The following is a 19,911-nucleotide window of genomic DNA, read 5'->3' on the forward strand; positions in this document are numbered from 1 at the left end:
CTGAGCTCTGAAGGGATTAGGTTTTTGTACCTTGATCAAGAACACCTCAACAGCTGCTTTGGAGGGATGAGAGAGACACTTTGTTTCCTCCAGAGGAAACTGGAACAGCGACGCTCTGGTCACAAGCCCTGTTTGTCTAACCCAGTGGTCCGCAGCCATGAGATTAGTTCATCCTCTCTGGTTGATGTTGCACCTGTCAGAGAAATCAGCTGCTGGAGCCTTGTGCCAGAATGAGAAACTGTTCATCTCTCTTTGAGACATTCTTGGACATCCATCTGTCCGAAAGCAAAGAGCCAACTTCTGCCGGGTTTGGAGGCCGCTATTTCTGCTCAACACGCAGCCCCCTTATTCTCGACCAGAACAAATAATCACCGTTTAAGCCTCGAAGCAGAATGTTTTCTTTCCTCCACACACCCAGTTTAAAACTAAATGTGAAAAAATGTAAAGGACTGCATTTATGTTACTGCTTAATTTAATAAAAGGTGTGAATACTTCTTCTGGCACTGCATGTACTGGACATGTTGCAGTCTGAACTTAGATGCTGCTGCCCTCTAAGGGTTGATCTTTTTATCAACAACACCCCCACCACTCGGTTTCTATTGGATTACAGATGTGTTAAACGACTGTACTGTTGAGGCAACATTAAATAGGAAAACAAATATTTATAAACAAAACTGCCACAATTAAATTAATTGAGTCAATATTGTTTTACTAAAAAAATATGTCTCTCTGTCGTTGGAAGCACATTCCTGTTGATTTGGCTCTGTATACATATATTTAATGAACTAGTGACTATGATGTCTTTATTCGTTATGGAGGTGTGATTGTGCACTACATGAATCATTGCCCTTTCTAAAATGTTTGGACAGTTGACAATTTTACAGTGACCCTAAATAAATGAAAAAACATGTATTTCACTCGTCCATACATTTTCTACATCCAGTGAGCCCTTCTGGAGTCCCTCCCAGAATGCAACAGGCATCAACAAGGATAACAACTGTTCACTGCTATAGTTGCCTCGCAACTATCATTGTTTTATAATATATAAGTATGTCCTTCCTTGTATCTTCATACGAGTGTCTGCTCGTTATCAATGGCTACAAAATGACATGTTCCATTGTGGCCCCCTTGTGGTGGATTAGGGTCACTGTTATTCCATTGCGTTCACTTATTTCCTTTCCAAGGAACCGGTACTCATTTCCTGGATAGATTGGTCGTCACTTACCCAGCACACCACATTTCAGCACTCATTCAAATACTGGTAATTGTAATAAATGATGTCCTTGAGAGTTTAAGGCTCTTACACAGTCATGGCACACAGTCATTCCAATGAAGTTGTCTGGATGAAATAGAAAAAACGGTGCAAGCCGTTTTCCAATAATAAAATGTAACACCAATAATCAGATATAAGAAAACAGTCTCAGCACTTTGTTCATGAATGTCATTCCTTTTTCCTCAATAAAACAGTACAAATTTGTATAAACATAACTTAACTTGTCGAAGATCATAGTTTCACATTTGGCTTTGGCTGATATTCAAAGCTTCAAAGATTCAAAGGATGAATCACACACATATCATAAAGTAATCACATCACTATTCATTATGGTATAGTCCAGAAGCCTTAGGAAGAGCAACATGAGCCTCGTGGAAGACATGGATCAGCAGGCCTGTCTCATTGAGGACAGGCAGCATTCACTGTGGCCTCTCTAACAGGCTCCACCTCGTGTGTGTGAATGACGCTATCGTTAGGATCACAGAAACACCATTATCACTTCTCACTGACATCACTCAGCCCAACAGCAATGCAGCACCCCCTCCCCGGCTCACGGACACCACCACCCGCCTCCTGCAGCCCCGTCATTGTGTACGCCGGTCCGGCCATTGTCTGTGTGGGGGAATGGTGGACAATGTCGCCAATCTCTGTCCAAACCATGATCCAACACTGCTATTGTGTGACCTGTCTTTTTCCCAGTCAACCAGACAAGCTGGTGTTCTCGTGTGATGGCTGGCTGGCTGGGTGGGTGGGTGGTGGGGGTCCTCTATTCTGCCTGGCACTGGGCGAGGGAATGTAACGTGTAGATTTGTGACGCGAGTAACGTCGCCGTGGTGATCATGAGTCGACACATGGACAGGCTACTTTCACAATACCCAGCCAGAACGTCAACTCCATCATCACTTCTCTACTTACAGTGAGTATCACAGTGGATTTCCTTTCTTCTCTGTGACCGTCTTAACTGTTTTGCTTCCAGCAAGAAGTCAAGATAAATCTACCATCTGCACTGAGAAGAGTTTTGTACCCGACAACAGCTGGAGCAAATTAAGTTCACTGCTTCATCATAGGAAAACTTTCCTTGAAGCCGGATTACTTTTTACGTGAAACACCATCTCTTCCTCAGAATGAAGCGACGAGACCAAACAGCTGTCGGATCTTTGAAACCAACTTTTTCTTCGTTAACTGACATTGTGTGATGGGATGCAGAAGGATGGACAACAACATTTGACACTGATATAACAAGAAGGACGTTTTCACCGAAGATGAGATGAATACAGTTACATCGTGGTGAAAAGAAAATCCTCTTTTTCTGCACATACTTGCAAGGTGCCAGTCTGGTTTTGGGATGCCTGACATGCAGACCTTCTACCAGCCCCGCCGCACTATCCATCACCCCGCAGGTCTCTTCCTGGACCCCACTCTGATACAGAGGCGTGTCCTGGAAGATCAAGTGGAGCTGTGGTGGTTCAGAGAGCCCCGCCGCTCCCTGTTGTGCTACTGTGCCTCTGTGGCCCTCATACTGGGGCTCGGCCTCAGCGGCGTGGGCCTCCTCTTCACCACCACCAGCCTGTCCGGGGAGTGGCGCCTCGGAGTGGGCACTACCCTCTGTCTCTTGGCCCTGGCTGTTCTGCTCAAGCAGCTTCTCAGCTCCGCCATCCAGGACATGAACTGTGTGCACAGCTGGCGTAGGATCGACCAGCTGAAGAGCGGCGGCAGGGCTGACCCGGCGCTGATGTTAGCTGTGGGGCTGGCACTGATGCTCTGTGGGACGGTGCTTCTCTGCGTGGCCACGATCGGCAGCCAAGGTCGTGACGGCAAGGAGATGCTGGTGTCTAGCCTGGTGCTGATGGCTGCTGGGGCAGGCATGTCTCTAGCTGTGGTGGGATACGGCGTGATCATCTACCTCAAAAGAAGAAGGGACCAGAGGAGGAGGAGGATGCTGAGAATGAGCAGAGCGAGGAGGCTGGGGGGTCGACCTGTCAGGGTGTTCAGTGTCTCAGGAGGACAGACGAATCAGGCCAGGAGAGAGACGTCCTCCAGCTGGACCAGCCTGATCTGAATGGACTAAATGAGAATAATCCCTGAGTGGAAAAGGGTCAAAGAGTCTGTGAAATTAAAGATTTGTATTAAATGTGTCGATAGCAGCTGTAAAAAAATAAGTCAAACAAAGAGATAAATTCAGGAGAGCATGAGTAGTCTTAGTCTTGGGCTTCTTTCCTGTCTTTCTGTTCTATTTGTTAAACATCAGAAAAAAGAGCAATATCGAAAAATAGTTTGGAAATGAAAAGGCATATTTTCAACGATGACTCAATATTTGAAGGACACATCTTCTGCATGTGTTTTACTGTCTGAATGCACCATTGTGATACATCTGAGTAAATATGGTTGAAGTGTTCACATCAAATCAAGTCATTACTGTTCAAGTAAAGAAGAAAGACACTCTTCTGGCAAACACTTAAAAATCCTTTAATCAAAGAGAGCTGGATATAATATGTCGATGCATGAGATAGACATCTGATTCAAGACTTTGCTTGAGGAGTGCCTTCAACAGAGCATTGAACAAAGAGCAGTCATTCCGTTGGTTAACCTCCAAGGACTCCAGACGTTTTACTCTGTATTCATACCACTGACTTGAAAAGGAGTTTAAAATAATGTGTTCATAAAGCACATTTATTTTGGATTATACAGAAATGCACAGATATCAATTGTTTTCATGAAAACCTCCCACACAGTTTGGACACAAACTAAATTATGAGAGTTCAAGTTTCACCTTTATTGCTGATTCACAGCCAAATAAAATTAACCAAATACATAACTTGAATATGAATAGTTTACTTACTCAAGTGCTATCAAAATGTATCATTAACAGGGTACAAACAGGGAACACTTTACTTACTTATTTGGAAAATAGACACAACAAAGGATAAACGTGACGTTGAATGATAAAACACTGCAGTCAAAATGTTGCCTGTCCAATAAAGGTGCAGGAGATATAATCTAATGTGCAGATAGTCTCTACTGTCATGCCATCCTGCACCCAGCCAAAGTATAGCGTATAGCGTTGTACAACTGTACTCAAATACACTCAAAGACAAGCAGTAACATTTTACATCTACTTCTGTTTTTATATTTGTGTAACTTTTCATCATTTCATACTATTCAAAGTCCTATCATTATCGCAACTTCGGACATTCAGTTTTCACTTCATCATTACTAATTTCAGTGGTTCCCAAACTGAGGGTCTGGACCCCTCCATAAGCTCTCAAGGTCATCTTAGAGGCCACAGAATGATTCAAAGGAAAAAGGGAAAGGCTGATTCCTAAATTTGTTACGCCCTCTCTCTCTCTTTTATTTTTGTTTACTTTTACTGTTTTATTTACTCTTTTTTTAAATATAACAATCTGGAACTTTTGTATGGGAACTTACTCTTCACAGCTCATAGGTGTTCATATAGAAGGTGTAAAGGTTGCATGTAATAATAATAATAATAACTTTATTTATATAGCACCTTTAAAAACAATGTTTACAAAGTGCTCCACAAAGAGTCAAAGCCAAACAATTGGAACAGCAAGAAACCAATATTACATTTACAAGTATATTTTAAATTAAAAATTAAATGTAGACAGTGATCAATTCAATAAATCACTTTTCTGTTAACTGTCAATCACAATTTCCTTCCTATCATTTATGTTATCTTATTTGTAAATCAGCTGTTTTTGATGAAGTCCCCCCTCTATCTAATCACGCTTTTGTGAACTGAAGATCATCGTCGCTGTCTTCCTCCTCCTCCTCCTCTTCTTCGCCTCTCTCTGCCCTTTCTTTCTCACTGGCCTGGATGTAGTTATCCTCGATGAAACCATCGTCATCGTCGTCCAGCCCTCTTGGAGTCCCTCCAACCCCTCCCACTCTACCCAACTCATTGTGGGGGAAGGGCAGCTCGTCCTGGCCGTACTGGCTGACCCCGTCGGCCTCCAGGAGCAGAGAGTGTCTGTAGCTGGCCAAGAAGCGATGGAAGAGACGGAACTTGACAGTCATCGCGATGAGGAGTGAGATGGTGAGGGCGGTGCCCAGTCCTGCAGCCAGATAGCCCCACTGCTGCGACTTTGGGCTCTCGTCTGGATGAGCGGCCCCTGGGCACACAGCAGTAAAAAAGACTTTATAGCATCTCGATGAAGACAGAGAGGTCAACACCAGTGCGATTTCCTGTAAATGAGGTGGTGTTATAGAGCTCAAAGTTCCTCAAACACACCTGGTTGTAAATAGTTCGATGATGGTAAAGTGTGTAACTTACGTTCATGAGCAGAACCGTTTCTGTTGATGTCATCTTCTGATTGAATAAGAAGATGTCTCTGAGCGCCTTTGTGTCCCCCAACATCTGATATAGTCGCCTGATGGGCTTCTCTGATAAAAGCTCCACAAAGAATTAACACCACAAAGAGGATGCAGCTCCACCGGCCCATCTCTGCGTCCTGAGGGGAAATCAAATCATGAAGTGATTGAATCCACAGGGGATCATGAGATGCTAATGGAGGAGCTGCCGACAAACAGAATGTGTGAAATGATCCATCAGATGAGCAAACACAGGGAAACACAGAGGAAAATGTGTATGGAAAAAAAGGTTATCGTTGATACCCACTTGGTTTGAACTTAAAAATGTGCCTTTGTTATTTCAACCCCCATCCCTTGTAGTGCATTGGGAAGAGATCTTTTCAGAGCCATTGTGGAGAAGAGGAACAATCACAGCAACCAAGAACTATTCCAATGGCAGATGGTATTGTCAGTATTGGTTTAAGAAATACGTTGAATGAGTGTATTATTGTGTTAATGACACCTGCAGTGAGGATAACAATTGTTTGATATTTCATGGCCAATAAACTGTATACCAATGTCTTGCGACTATCAATACACTTAAAACTGGCTCTGGAATATTTGAGGGTTAACATTGTGACAATGCTCAAAGCACGTTCTGACACGTTTGAGATGTTAGATATATGTCTTCTACAGGTCCTAGATCTAAAGTGTAGAAATACAGTATATCCACACCACATAGTGTGGCTGAATGTATTTAACTTGAGGCAGCAGAGCATTGGTACAATTAAAAGAAATGTATCTGGTGATGCAGGTCAGCACATGTGTCTCAGTCACTCATCACTGGTCATATGACAACAACAGACCCAATAATGTCTCACCTACATCACAGACGCACACATACCATCATTTGCAAAATGTTCACAATTTACAACAACAACACACACACACACACACACACACAAAGTCTACGACTTACCTGTATTAAAATACGACAGCTGACAGAGCGGGTGTCCTGTATCACGTCGACTTGACTTTAAACTGCTGCTTTTGTCTTCCTCTTCTGAAAATATGAAGAGACTTGCTGAGCAAAGGTTGCAGGACATACCATAATACCACCCTTCCTGTAACAGGCCCTTAAGACAGAGATGTTAATGAGTAACTTTATTAGGTTTTCCGGTTCTCCTACCAGTTCATGTTTCACAGGAGTGTAAGACGACAAGGTGTTTGATATCTCTACAATTTACTATTTCATAATAGAAGTCATTAATTGCTAGAAATAATAATGAAAATTCTGCGACATAGACAAATAAAGCCTTTTGCTAAATAGACACCATTGTTGCATCTGTGCTCAGAGGCCAGATAGTGTCACTATAATCACATACAAACACACATTAAACAAGAGCAGTCCACAAAATCTACATGCTGTATTTGCACAGAGGACATCTGGATAAATGTACTATTTTTCTTTGGGGCAGTTAAAGAAAATCCTTCAGATAAAAACTCAGATTTTACAGTGAAGAAAAATATATTCTTGCACCACTTCTCAGCCTGTTAAGATGAGCACAGACATGAATGCAGGTGACCTCGTTCTAAGAATCCCAATACTTGCTTCTCTCTCCACCTCATTCTGAACGCTGCTTTTCTCTTTTCTGTGACTAGAGAAATGATTCACGGTGGAGCAGTGGGTGGAGGTGTCTATCAGTGAGACTCTGAGCTCGCCAGGAAACATCATTGAAGAGTGAAGTGGAGACGAGCGTTTATTCTTTTCATGTCATAAAAAACTGGAGCTTTTTTACACATTGCAGCAACACATCTGTATTTTCTCTCCATGACCCTAATTCAAGCCTTTACTCTTGTAATAGATAACGATAGATAGATAGATGATAGATAGATATATACTTTATTAATCCCCAAGGGGAAATTTGTCATCACAGTAGCAGCACCAATAAACTAATAAACACACGAGAATAAAATATAAAATATAAAATATAAAAAACAGGGATGAAAGATATAGATGTATACAAGTAAAATATAAAATACAAAATGAAGTATATATATGTATATAAAATGAAACATATATGTTTATATATATACACACACACAAACAAATATAATACAATGACTGTGCAAAGTATACAAAGTAAAATATAAAATACAAAATAAAATATATATGTATATACAGTATATACACAACATATATGCATACTCAAATATAATACAATACTAATGACTGCAGTGTAAAATTAGATTAAATATAAAAATATTAAATATAGACAGTGTGCAAAATGCAAAGTGTGTGTATGCAACCCTGTATCACAAAAATTACATTCCCCCAGACCTAAAATGCAATTTGCAGTTACGTTTGACTGAAACGTATTTCTCTCCAGATTACGTTTGTATTTGACGTATTATAATTACAAATTTGTCTCTGATCAACGTATCTTTGCCGTTTGTTGTCTCTATTTTCTACAATGCTGTTATGAATTGTATAAAGCGTCCTCTAGTCTTATTTATTATTATGTTATATGTTGTTTCGCCTGCGTATTATGACAGCAATAAGCGTTGTAACGGATCATATGAATTGGCGTGAAGATTTACTGCTGGTGACTCTCCTTTATTTTCTTTTTTTAGGTGACAATACATTAATTAAAACTCGTACACTATCACTACCTTAACAGAGTTGAAGAAGAATATGTCTGCCTCAATGAATCGACTCCTCCAAGTCATATTCATACTCACATTCCTCAAGGCACCGACCGAGGAGCTGGAGTAGCAGACATCTTTCACTCGAGCCTATTAATAAATCCTAAACCTAAATTAAACTACAACTCATTTTAAATCCTTGTTCTTAGTCTTTTACATCAACCAATTCTACTTGTCACACTGTGCCGGCCACCAGGTCCATATTCAGAATTTATATCTGAATTTTCAGAGTTTCTATCAGGTTTAGTCCTTAAAACTGATAAAGTTATTATTGTAGGAGATTTTAATGTTCATGTGGATGTTGATAATGATTGGCTTAGTGCTGCATTCATCTCCTTGTTGGACTCGATTGGCTTCCGTCAGAGAGTACAGAAACCCACTCACAGCTTTGGCCACACCCTCCACCTTGTTCTCGCATGTGGCGTTGACATTGAGCATTTGAAGGTCTTCCCACAGAACCTTCTTCTGTCAGACCATCACCTCACGCTCTGGCCTGGACCTGGCCTCCTTCCCATCGGACCTGCCTCCTTCTCTGTGCCTCCTGCCTCAAAGGCCAACCTCATTGGGCCTCTTTTGCGATGCCTCATGGCTGGTGGACCGGCCTCCTGCCTCTTTCAGCCTGACTCCTGCCATGGCCCCATGGCTTTGCTGATGCGTATTACAATTACCCAAAATAGGATTTTTCCCATCATGCCCTGGGTCATGCAGTTCCTGGAGAACCACTGCAGTGTCTGGCACTAAAACCTGCGGCAGCCTCAATCTCAGGAGCACAACATCAAAGCAAGTCGGAATTACATTTTCAATTCAGTTTATTTTGTAGCGCCCAATATCACAAATTTGCCTCAGAGGGCTTTACAATCTGGAATCAAGTTTACACAAAATTAACCGGCATGTGTTGAGCCGAATGCCATACATACTAAGAAACATACGAATGTTTCAGCGTATTCACTGGAAATGTGACGCACTGGTACAGAAGGACAAAAAGAGTCACAGAAAACAGGCCATTTCCATTTCTTCATGTAGGCCACTGAGGTGAAGTCTTAAGTAAGATGATATATAAACATTACTTCAAAGAAAACAAAACTTACAAGGTTTGTCAGAAAAGTATTTATTTGTTTGTTAAATTAGATAATTGCTGTCATTTACAGACGTATATTAAATACAAAATGGTTGAGACCAAAAATGGCTTTAAACCACAATCTTAATTTCAGAGAGAAAATAGAGGCACATTGAGTGTTTTGACTACATTATTATTCATACATAGAGGAGAGTCACACAGGTCGCTTATAAGCATATTAGAGACTATGAATGTTTCAGAAATGATAGACTTTAAGATGATGTGGGTCAAAAAGATTAACAACATATTAACAGGGTATTCAAAATGATATATATGATATGCAGTGAGTTTGCTCTGATTTCAAAGTAGCAGCTGGAACTAAAACTTTATGGATCTTCTCTCATGATCAAATGTAAGTTTTATTTGAGCTTGTTGATAAACATAATGTAATCAGAGGAATTAAGTTTTCCAACAAATGTGTCCTCAGAGGACACGAGGCCAGCCGAGGGCCTCACAGCTTGGCCTTCCCCACAGTAACCTGCAGGTTCTGCAGCTTCATCGCCATGCCCATGTTCCCAGTGATCTTCAGCTTCCCTTTGAGGAATGCCTGCAGACAAGGAGTTAAAAGGATCAAGATTAAAATGACTAACTTCATCAGATTGTAATTTCAATAAAAACATTGCGTGTTTCCAAAAACAAATTGAAATGACATATTGGACAATGTGCTTTTAAGTGAGCCACTATAACGTGCTACATTGTGTGTCAAGTAAACACACGTTGTGGCATGATACTGACCAATGAACGGACCAATCAGGACTCACACCCCTCTGCCATGTCTCTGTGATCCCAGTGGTAGAAAATAATCAGAGCAAGCTCCGAGGCTTTGGGGTGTTCTGGACTGAACAGTTTCTACGTGTTGACATTGACGCAAAGTATTAGCTAGAATCAACATGCATGTTGATATTCTTTCATGCTCTTTGTCCGACAGAAATTCCCCTCGAGTCAATATAGTGTAGGTTTCAGTCATTCAACATGAAACTATACGATAACGCCTCTCTGCACTTCCAACAGGCTACGACGGTTTATTCTGCTCCGTCTGTAACATTTTAACACACCGTTCCTGGTCAATAAAAGCAGTGAGAGGTCATGTTGCATCATCTTAAAGTAAAGTAGAACATGACATTATATCCTACTTGCTCAAATTCATTTATAATAAACATTATTGGGGTATATCACAATGTTAGTCACTAAAATACTGAATTACTTTATCTGAATGTAAACACTTGTATTTAATCTGTTCATTCATTCATCATCTTACACTCACTGTATCTTACAGTTGTATGTATATCAAAGTTTGTATTTATTTGGCATCACTACCATCTTGATGTAGACAGCGTTTCATCTTCAACTTGATACTTAAGTTTCTCTTTTCCAGTCTGTGAGCTTTCTCATTGCGGTTTGATGCGGCTGTGCTGAGAAGCTTCAGTCAAACTTGCCGCATGTCCGTATTGACCATATTTCCCAAAGCTTTCCCAGTAATGCACTGGGACCTCTTCGTACTGGTAATGACAACTCACAGCTATGAATGTCCTGTCGCTTTAAAAGTCTTCTGACTAACTAAAATGAAATGTGTCCATACAGAAACTATTCGAGTAGATTAAGTTGTTTCACAGGTGGCAGACCAGGTTGTGTTTCGTGCATAAAAGGCAACTGACAGCTATAGGTAAAAAATAAATATATGTTTATGTAAAGAGACAACAGATGGGTTTTGCTGCATAAAAAACCGAGAGCATTTCATTACTTTCTTAATGGATTGATACATTAGGGTGTTAAAACACAAATCCGGGGCATTCAGAGTGCTTTCCTACGTGTGGTTGATGTTTCACATACCGTTTGAGGGTTCAACTGTCCTGTCATCAACTCCAGAAGATCTTCATCCCTCATGGATAAGGTGCAGTCTGCCTTTTGACCTTAAAGAAGAAAAAATGAAGAGGCTTTTACACTTTGTGTCACCAATATATGAAATGATTCATTGTTAAAATATTGCATTATTAATGTTCCTTATAGACCCACTAAAGAAAAATAACCTATGTAAGATATACACAGGAGGAGAATGTTAGTAACCATTATTGCAATGGTCGGGAAAGCACTTAAGAGTAGACGTGGCATTTAGACGGAACTTCCATTAGTGTAGAAGCATGTTGTGTACGTCATACAAGTCTAATGCCGTTTCTTCCACTGAAGCAACAATCTGAAAAACATTGTCCCTGCTTCGTTCTGAGGCGTTCTGGAGCAAACCGTCTGACTCGCCCCTCAGCACGTCAAAGAAGCAGCATACAACCGATATCATAAAAATAGGCATTAGTATTTGAAAATGTCCCTGAGCTCTTTTAGTGACATCCTACTGAACAGAAGGCCTGGGATGGAAATGTAAAAATGTACTAAAGATAAATAAATACTGCTGCAAACAAAATCACGAATAAATATTATACAAGAACACCTCCGCTGATCTACACACCTGGGTCAGTGGTGACAGAACCTTTGCCATTTTTCACGTCGACAAACCAAGTCGCCTCTTTCCCATCTGGTCCCTCCTTCACTTTGAAGGCGAACACTCCTCCAATCTTCTTGACAAGCTGCTCTCCTTCCTGCAGGGAATTCAGAATACGTTTGACACCATATTGTAGTCGACTTCACCACTGAAACCCTTTAAATCAGTCACATGGCTATATAATTAAGATCATAATCTTTCAGCTAAAACTATGATTCAAGTGTCTGTAATGGCTATACCTTTTGTGCAACTCAATGCAGTTCATTAGGTACAAATTAGAAAAAAATCATTAGGTTCAAAGGAACATCTTCAAACAGCCCAGGCTATTCTGGGCAAGAACTTCAACTGGAATCCTGTAATTTCATGAGAAATGTGATCAACACTTGTAACCGCCAATCAAACTGAATTATCTTGAATTTGTTCAGTGCCACAGAGTCTAATAATCCCACGGTGAGCAGCACAGTGAGCGCTCAGCCTAACATTGGAAAGTGAAAGACAGGAGGGTGGGGGTTGGACATGCAGAATGAGAAGCAGTGCGTAAAGTTCAAACTAATAACAGCATGTCTCGTATTATCTTATCAAACAAACAAAAGTTATCTTAATGTGTGAGGGGGGCTTTTGTTGGTGACAATGGGCTGCGATACCTTCTCCAGATGTTTTTCCATCTCTTTGAAGACCGGGTATGCTTTAAACCCTTCCAGGCCGCTGGCTGAGCTGGTGGGAACTGCACCTATGTGGGAACTGTGGAAAGCAGCTATATTAAAAAGAAGAACACTAGATTCAAAATACACACGATGTAAAAAAATAAAAAATAAATGTTAAAAGGACTTTAGCTATCAGAGGTTTCACTTTGATTCCAACGCATATTGTGTGTCTAGAGAACTGTAATTGTTTTACAGAATATAGAAACAAATAGCTGGCGCATTATACCTCTGGCGTATTAAATCAGTAGCAGCTGATCATCTGTCTTTTTGAAAACTGCAAAAACTCATCACCAATACAATAAATGATACATAAAGAATTTAAACTGAACTAAAATCAAATCGTGGGAAACTACTTCCTCACCTGGCCTCCTGAGGGAATCCTAACTTGTAGAGAGTGACGACGACGGCTCCTCCCAAGCCGATGTTGTGTTGCAAGGCCACTTTGGCCCCCGGGACCTGTCTCCTGTCCGCCAGCCCTCGGAGCTGCCAGCACAGCTCTGCACACTGGGCCAGGCCTACGAGCAAAGAGGGTAACGTGACTCGAGGAGGCCGATGTGAAGGCTGGCAATGACCTTTGTGGTTATAGAAGCTGTCAACGTAGCTGAAAATGTATCAACAGCCAAACTGAAGAGAGGAACATTAGACGACGTGAGAAAGACAAACAATAAGTGCATTCAACGTTTAGGTTTTTTTTTACATTTGGTTTCATTATGTTTATAAAAAATATACATGTTGTACAATGCATGAGTGGAAGTATTGCAATTTCTTTTAAGCTGCATTTTTTTTTTGACGATCTCACGATAAAGCCAACAAGGTAAGTCTGTCCGTCCATCCTACGATATATATTTAATAAATCGTTCATTTGATCTGATCACACATGGCAGGTGTGTTACTGGGGATCCAATGGAGTGCCCGGTCAAAATTGGTGCAATTTTAAATAAATAAACAAACAGCGCTTTGTGCAGCGGTGGGGGCGGGGCTTCAGGGCTCTGGGGACTCAGTGGAGCAGGTCGTCCGCGCTGACCTATACAAGCCACGTCTCATTGACTGCAGGTCGCTTTTGCCACTGGATGACGGATATTAACATTTCATTGATGCTGGATAGGTGAGCTCTTTTTCATTTCCCTGGAGTCAACAAACACAAATGGAAAGCCTACAGGCGCAGCACCACTCTATGGCAACTAAAATGTTGTACGTTTGTCATACTAACGTATAATGTTAAAAGAAATACCGCCACATCAGAGAAGCGTTTCCTTGGTGCTTATTACCGCTAGTAGCTGGACTGAGGTGCGTTATTGAGGCAGCTGGAGGTCATGGCAGGTTTATTGTTCATGTTGTTTGAATGTGCGCTTCTTTAGAGAATTTAATCATCCGGCAGACGCATTAGCATTAATGTTGTTACTAGTAGTCACCTAAATAAAAGATAGATTTAATTTCAAACGTCTTTTAGATCTCAAACTCATGAGGAAATAAATTTAATTTAATTGATTTTGTATCGCTCAAAATCACAAATTTGCCTCAGATGGCTTTACAATCTGTACACATACGACATCCTCTGACCTCACATGGGATCAGGAGGCATCCGTCTCTTTGGCTTCTGAAGGCTCCACTTTGTTCAACAGTTAGTTGGTAACATTGTCTTTCTGCCAAAGCTGCCTTTTGCAGCTGTAAACAATGTTCGTGAATAGAGAGAGAAGTGAGAGTAAGCAGTACATTTGCTGACTCCAAAACCAACACAATTCAACTGTTTTTAAGGTTCCTGTCAAGAGTTGAACTGCTGATCGTGTCCGACCTTTAACCCTTCAAATGTCTTCTGAACTACCACCAAGCCACGGAGGCAAGACGAATGAACAATGACCTGACAGATGCCAAAACTACCTGCAGAGCTGAGGGGAAGTGCAGAGTTCGAGGTAATGAGTTTGCCACGACAAGCGTTCACATTACACGGTCATTTGGTCCAATGTACAAAATATTTAACTTAAAATAACTTTAAAAAATATTGAGTTGCAGTAAATACATATTTTTTCTGGGGTGATCTTAAGTAAACGTCAACACTTGCATGGACACAATCCTGTCCCATGTCTCCCAAGTGAAGCAACACTAAAGCGTTGTACCAGTGTTAAACACTTATATCTTATATCTTCACTGAGAGGGTACGACAGGTTGACCCTTAATCCAACAACTCCTTAATCCCGACTGGGACAGCTCCTGCGGTAGCGTTACGGTAAAGTATTTAATCCCTTCTGCTTAATGAGCTTTTTCATTTCTCTATTATGCCAATAAGCTAAAGGACTTAAGGGTAAAGACGACTTCAGGGTCCGTCTCTTATATCAGCAGCACTCTCCTAATCCTCTAAGGATTTGTTAGTGTCAGTGTAATTTTGTCGAGATGTAAATTGGAAGATATGCTGCAAGCTTGGCTATTTATCCAAATAAAAAGCCTTGGGATATCTCTCGTAAATTCTTCTAAAGAGAGAACATTACAAATCACGTTTGATGAGCACAAGACTTTTCAGCTTGTTAAATTGTTCCATTTACTGCGTACACACTGTCCCTGGATCTCATTTCAACACAGCCGGTTGTATCCGTGCTCACGGGTGAGAGGTGACAATCAAATTTAGAAGCAACACCATGGATCAGACAGAGCTTAGCGCTGACTGGGGCACGCGCATACTGGGAGTGACCCAGTAGATCGAGGGAGTATTGATGAGATGAATGGGGAAAGTCAATGCAAAACTAATAAGGTAGAGGAGTGATGCTTAAGCTCATGAGGCATGAGGAAAGGGGGGAGAGGAAGAAATAAACACAACACAGATAATAAATCAAAGAAATATTTAGAAAGGGACAAATCCAATGATTTGTTTGAAATTAGTGACAAAAGGAGAATACAGCAGTTTTCCTTTGTTGTCAGTTGTCAGTGTGTGTATGTTTGAGCGCACACAAACAAACCCACGTTTGTATAACATGACACAGTATGCGAATGAAAGATCTTGGCGGTGCAGTCGGCTGAAGTGTTTAGAGTTTAACATGAGAGATTACAGCGGAGGCTGGACAAAGCCTGGTCTGCTGCCCTCTCACGTGCAGGCTTACCCAGTTACAAGGTGGCCATCACTATGTGACACACGCCACCTCGTGGCCACTGGGGATTGTTGTTTAGCAAAGTTTGAATATTTGCGCCAGCATGCACATCACAATAAACACAATTCTTTATATCGTGTGTACAGTGAAGCAAATCCTATTCATCAACTGCTCCACACAAGTTAGAATTAAACATTAGTTACAAATGCTTTTAGATCCTGATCTGGCCTTCCAGCCTGGATTATGTATTGTTATTATTATTCTCCTCCTATATGACAAGAGGTTTTCATTAAGAGACAGAGGCTTGACCTACCTGTGGCACCCAGAGGATGTCCTTTAGAGATTAGACCTCCACTGGGGTTGATTACAAACTTTCCTCCATACGTGTTGTCTCCTCTGTCAATCAGCTCTCCAGCTTTACCTGGTGGGGAAACACACAGACGATCTCAAAACAGTGAGAATAATATTCCGACAGGTAAAAAAGACCTCTTAAAAGCATGCACTGTAATATCAACAAACAAACATTTGTGTATACATAGTATATTGAACATTTTTATTTTAAATTTAAAAAGATTTTATATTTGAAAACAATCGCACGTGAAGACTTTGTACATGTCTTTTTGAAAGGGAAGATGTGAGAATGGGAAACAAATAATAAGTTCCTAAACATAATTAAGAAATGCTAAAAGCACGATGACGTTGGGTTTGATTAATGTCATTACGTACAATACAACACTGAAAAGTATTTCTATCTCTAACCCTCAGGAAGGCTGCGGCATGCCCAAGAGATTAAAATGTATTGAGCTGGACATGACATGGAACACAGCAACACTTCTCTGCAGTCAAAGACATGACCTTGTGAGTGTGCAAGTATCAAAGTTCACCTGTACATATTCTGGAACATCAGAGATGAAGCTCTGAGTCCTAAATATGGTTCTGTGCTTCCCTGCAGCAACAACATTTAGAGACCAACTTCCTGCCTGTACAATAGTCCTGTCATGACTCTATGGTTCAGTAATATGAGGCATTTCTGGATTATGTCCCTCAGTTCGGCAACAAGCAATCAACAGGTTTTATTTCTGTTTCCATTGTTACTGAATCTCCCACAAGAATGGATCTTGAAAGAGCGCTATATTTGGTATTTTAAATCGTAAGGGACGAGCCGAGCGGCCAAAAAACTCAATAAGGATATTCTTAATCATAGCACATTTGTTATGTCTTCTCATAAAAGTAGAAACTTAAACTCAGGTGAAAGGGGGGACAGGTAATTGTTGCATCCATTCCCGCTCGAACAGCGAAGATTTAAAATAGCCGTTTTATGGTTTTAGGAGCTGCGGTCTTACCCTCTGGACACAGTCCCAGAGCCTCATACGTGATGAGCTCATTGGCTGAGAAGCAGTCGTGCAGCTCAACCACGTGGACGTCACTGGGCTTCAGACCTGCAGCTGCAAAACACTTTTTGGCAGCCAATTGAGACATGTCATATCCCACCTGCACAGAAAAAATAAAAGAAGCAATAAGGAAGTTGACAAATTGATCACAAAAAAATTACCTTAAAGTTCATCTCTGCTCTCCCCATAATGATGAAATCTCATTCATCCATCTCTTGAGGTCTTCCTTTATTATTTTCAGGAGCTTAGGACCATTTAACTCAAACAATTTGTCAATTGTTATGATAGCGACCTAAATATGTCTTCCTTTTGTTTTTACTGCTATAAGGATGGAAGCTAAGTAATCGATCGCTTCAAGATGGTTTCACGGTATTAGGGCTGCACAATTAATCAAATAGTATTCACCATCAAGATGTTGGCTTCCTACAATTTAAATAAACAAGTGATCTGCTTATAGATCTTCTTCGGTCCGCTTCCTAAACCAACAGCCAAGCGTTCAAGATGTGTTGGCTTCCCTGTTGGGGAGCTGCCATGCTGCTGCTGCTGCGAACACACCCTGAAGCTTTAGCCTTTGAGAATGTTTCTGAATGTCGCTTCTGCAGTCGTGAATAGAAGTCAGATACTGTCTACAGGAAGCAGGCGGGCACAACTCAAACGCACAAAATTAAGTGAAGAACAACCGTAGTCTTCTTTTGATGCAATGAGCTACATGAGCTTGAATGTAGCACGACATGGAAGTGAAAGCAGTACTCTGTTTATTTAAATGTTAAAGAGCAATACAATTATAGGATCTCAATACTAATCAGTATACAATTTTATTTTGTGATCATTTGGGCCGTAATCATGCTGCCGTACGCTGTAGGGCTTCGCTCTTTGGCCAACTCTCTGGTTACAAGGTGAATTGATCTCCTTTTAACGGTCAGGTAATTGAGTCCCCTTGGTTCAAGTGCTGCTATGTACACGTGGGTGGTGATGGAGGACAACCCTATCCCGTAGATCTGAAGGTGACAATGTACTGTACAGTAGGAAAGGATAAGTAGGACAATAAAGAGCCTGAACTCACTGCATTGTACCAGAGCAACATTTTAATCTAGAGTACTATAAATATAGCCTTTCTATTTCGTCAGTGTTGTTAACATTGAAACATTATTTCAATGGCCATAGAAATAAAAAAATCCCAAGTATTTAAGTGCAGTGCTCAAGGAGACTTTGACGTACAGCCAGTAAGAGACGGCGATAGACCGTCAAACCTTGTGGTTGAAAGATGACCCACTCTATCCGCTGGACTACAGACACTTGAGGCTAAAGCGGTTCCGCTCTTGAAATTATATGAAGAGAACTGTGATTCCACAACAACCGAAACAAAATCCTATTAAACATCAAATATGTATTTTAATGTCGATCCGGAGAACGGGAGAAAGAAACAGACGGTGGGTTCTCATGAGACACACTCTGTTAATGACAGTTTCATACCATCTTGATGCAGCTGTTCTCTTCAAACGTGGAGGCGAGGTCAGTCACCATCTCTTGGGCCACAATCTCCACAGCCTGGTTCTCCAGGCGGTGTTTCCTGACGAAGGCTTCGCTGGCCAGAACTGCTGCTCCGGCACCATCGGATGTCGGGCTGACGAGAGAAGACGAAGAGCAGGAAGGCATGGTGGTGTGAGGAACTGCGGCAATCGTCATCAATAACTCTGCTCTTTGATCAAATGTTACCCCGGTCCTGAGAGGCACACTTGAGGACGGATGATCATCGTAGAGATGACGACACAAAGTGGAACTCAGCGAAACTCTTACCAACACTGCAGCAGGGTAAGGAAGTCAAACACCTTCCGGGAGCTCTGCACCTGCTCCAAGCTGTACTCATCCTGGAACTGGGAATACCTGCATGAATGCACACACACAGACACACACACACAAATAAAGTAGAAATTCAAAGATTATTTTGAAGCAATAATAATTAGGTTAAACTTACGGGTTGTTGGTGGAATGCTTGTGGTTTTTCCAGGCAATTTTGGCAAAGTGTTCCGGTTTCGTGCCTGGAGGAGATTCAAACATCAACACAAACCTGTACTGTATATGATATAGTGAAACCATGACCTCAATGCAAGATCCATCCATCAGCACTGTCCCATGTTAGACCTTGAGAGATGTTTTTGTGGCGTGTACCATATTTCTCCATGTGCTCCTTGCCAGCGTTACCGAACAACTGTGCTGCTGCTGGCGCTGCCACCATCCCGTAGCGGTTGATCATCACCTCCATGTGCTTGTCCATTGGATTGGTCCTGTCCATAAACTAGAAGCAGAAGCAGCTTTTGTAAAATGATTATGATAGTCCCTCTCCCACGCTATCCCCTCTGCTCCCCTGTAATAGGAATTCGCTCAATAACAATTAGTGTTAATGAACACGTGTCTGTTGCGATATGCTTTTTATTTACATATCAATGAACTGTATCCCTCTGAGGGCGAGTGTGGAAATCTGCTGATATTCTCTGCTGCTGTCAAAACCTACACTATTAAAACACCAGATATGGTAGACTGTAAGATATTGTGCTGTGTTATGTGTCTATCTCCTCTCCATCCAATACAACACAAAGCATACAGGTTGTGTTATACCTTTGAGGACAAAGAGCCCCTCTCCATCTTCTCAAACCCGAGAGCAAGTACACAGTCAGCAAGACCTGCAAAAGGAGATTTACAGTTTACAGTTTCAGTTAAATAATAGATAATAGCTTTGATATGCAGAAGTCGTTTAACCCTTGTGTTGCCTTCGGGTCATTTGACCCGATTCAATATTTAACCCTCCTGTCGCCTTCGGGTCAATTTGACCCGATTCAATGTTTA

General features: G+C 41.3%; 3 protein-coding genes across 3 annotated transcripts; 1 reads left to right on the top strand and 2 right to left on the bottom strand.

The window, feature by feature from the left end:
• Positions 1-2,618: 2,618 nt before the first annotated feature.
• On the top strand, positions 2,619-3,332 carry LOC130198650 (transmembrane protein 125-like). The gene has a single exon (XM_056421883.1). The coding sequence runs from the start codon at positions 2,619-2,621 to the stop codon at positions 3,330-3,332; it is 714 nt and encodes a 237-aa protein (XP_056277858.1).
• Positions 3,333-4,749: 1,417 nt separating this feature from the next.
• Positions 4,750-8,920, bottom strand: LOC130198404 (leucine-rich repeat-containing protein 19-like). The gene is made up of 3 exons (XM_056421556.1): positions 8,846-8,920; positions 5,565-5,742; positions 4,750-5,403 (listed from the first exon to the last, which is right to left on the bottom strand). The coding sequence occupies exons 1-3, from the start codon at positions 8,918-8,920 to the stop codon at positions 5,015-5,017; spliced, it is 642 nt and encodes a 213-aa protein (XP_056277531.1). The 3' UTR covers positions 4,750-5,014.
• Positions 8,921-9,375: 455 nt separating this feature from the next.
• LOC130198311 (sterol carrier protein 2-like) lies at positions 9,376-19,751 on the bottom strand. The gene is made up of 12 exons (XM_056421452.1): positions 19,684-19,751; positions 19,237-19,363; positions 19,043-19,106; positions 18,865-18,951; positions 18,541-18,691; positions 17,020-17,167; positions 15,990-16,097; positions 12,961-13,114; positions 12,540-12,636; positions 11,863-11,992; positions 11,235-11,314; positions 9,376-9,951 (listed from the first exon to the last, which is right to left on the bottom strand). Exons 1-12 carry the CDS (start codon positions 19,708-19,710, stop codon positions 9,856-9,858), a joined length of 1,269 nt encoding a protein of 422 aa, XP_056277427.1. The 5' UTR covers positions 19,711-19,751; the 3' UTR covers positions 9,376-9,855.
• Between the last annotated feature and the right edge of the window lie 160 nt (positions 19,752-19,911).

The sequence above is a fragment of the Pseudoliparis swirei genome, chromosome 8 (genome assembly GCF_029220125.1).
Source record: "Pseudoliparis swirei isolate HS2019 ecotype Mariana Trench chromosome 8, NWPU_hadal_v1, whole genome shotgun sequence".
In the NCBI taxonomy this organism is placed as follows: Eukaryota; Metazoa; Chordata; class Actinopteri; order Perciformes; family Liparidae; genus Pseudoliparis; species Pseudoliparis swirei.

Excerpts from the sequence above, each read along its gene's own strand:
- LOC130198650 (XM_056421883.1), top strand. The coding sequence starts at position 2,619 with ATGCCTGACATGCAGACCTTCTACCAGCCCCGCCGCACTATCCATCAC.
- LOC130198404 (XM_056421556.1), bottom strand. The coding sequence starts at position 8,920 with ATGGCAGGAGTCAGGCTGAAAGAGGCAGGAGGCCGGTCCACCAGCCAT. Across the intron at positions 5,743-8,845 it reads CGCAAAAGAGGCCCAATGAG|GACGCAGAGATGGGCCGGTG; the intron begins GTTGGCCTTTGA and ends ATTTCCCCTCAG. Across the intron at positions 5,404-5,564 it reads AAACGGTTCTGCTCATGAAC|GGGCCGCTCATCCAGACGAG; the intron begins GTAAGTTACACA and ends CTGTGTGCCCAG.
- LOC130198311 (XM_056421452.1), bottom strand. The coding sequence starts at position 19,710 with ATGGAGAGGGGCTCTTTGTCCTCAAAG. Across the intron at positions 19,364-19,683 it reads GGGGCTCTTTGTCCTCAAAG|TTTATGGACAGGACCAATCC; the intron begins GTATAACACAAC and ends TTCTGCTTCTAG. Across the intron at positions 12,637-12,960 it reads GGATTCCCTCAGGAGGCCAG|TTCCCACATAGGTGCAGTTC; the intron begins GTGAGGAAGTAG and ends TGCTTTCCACAG.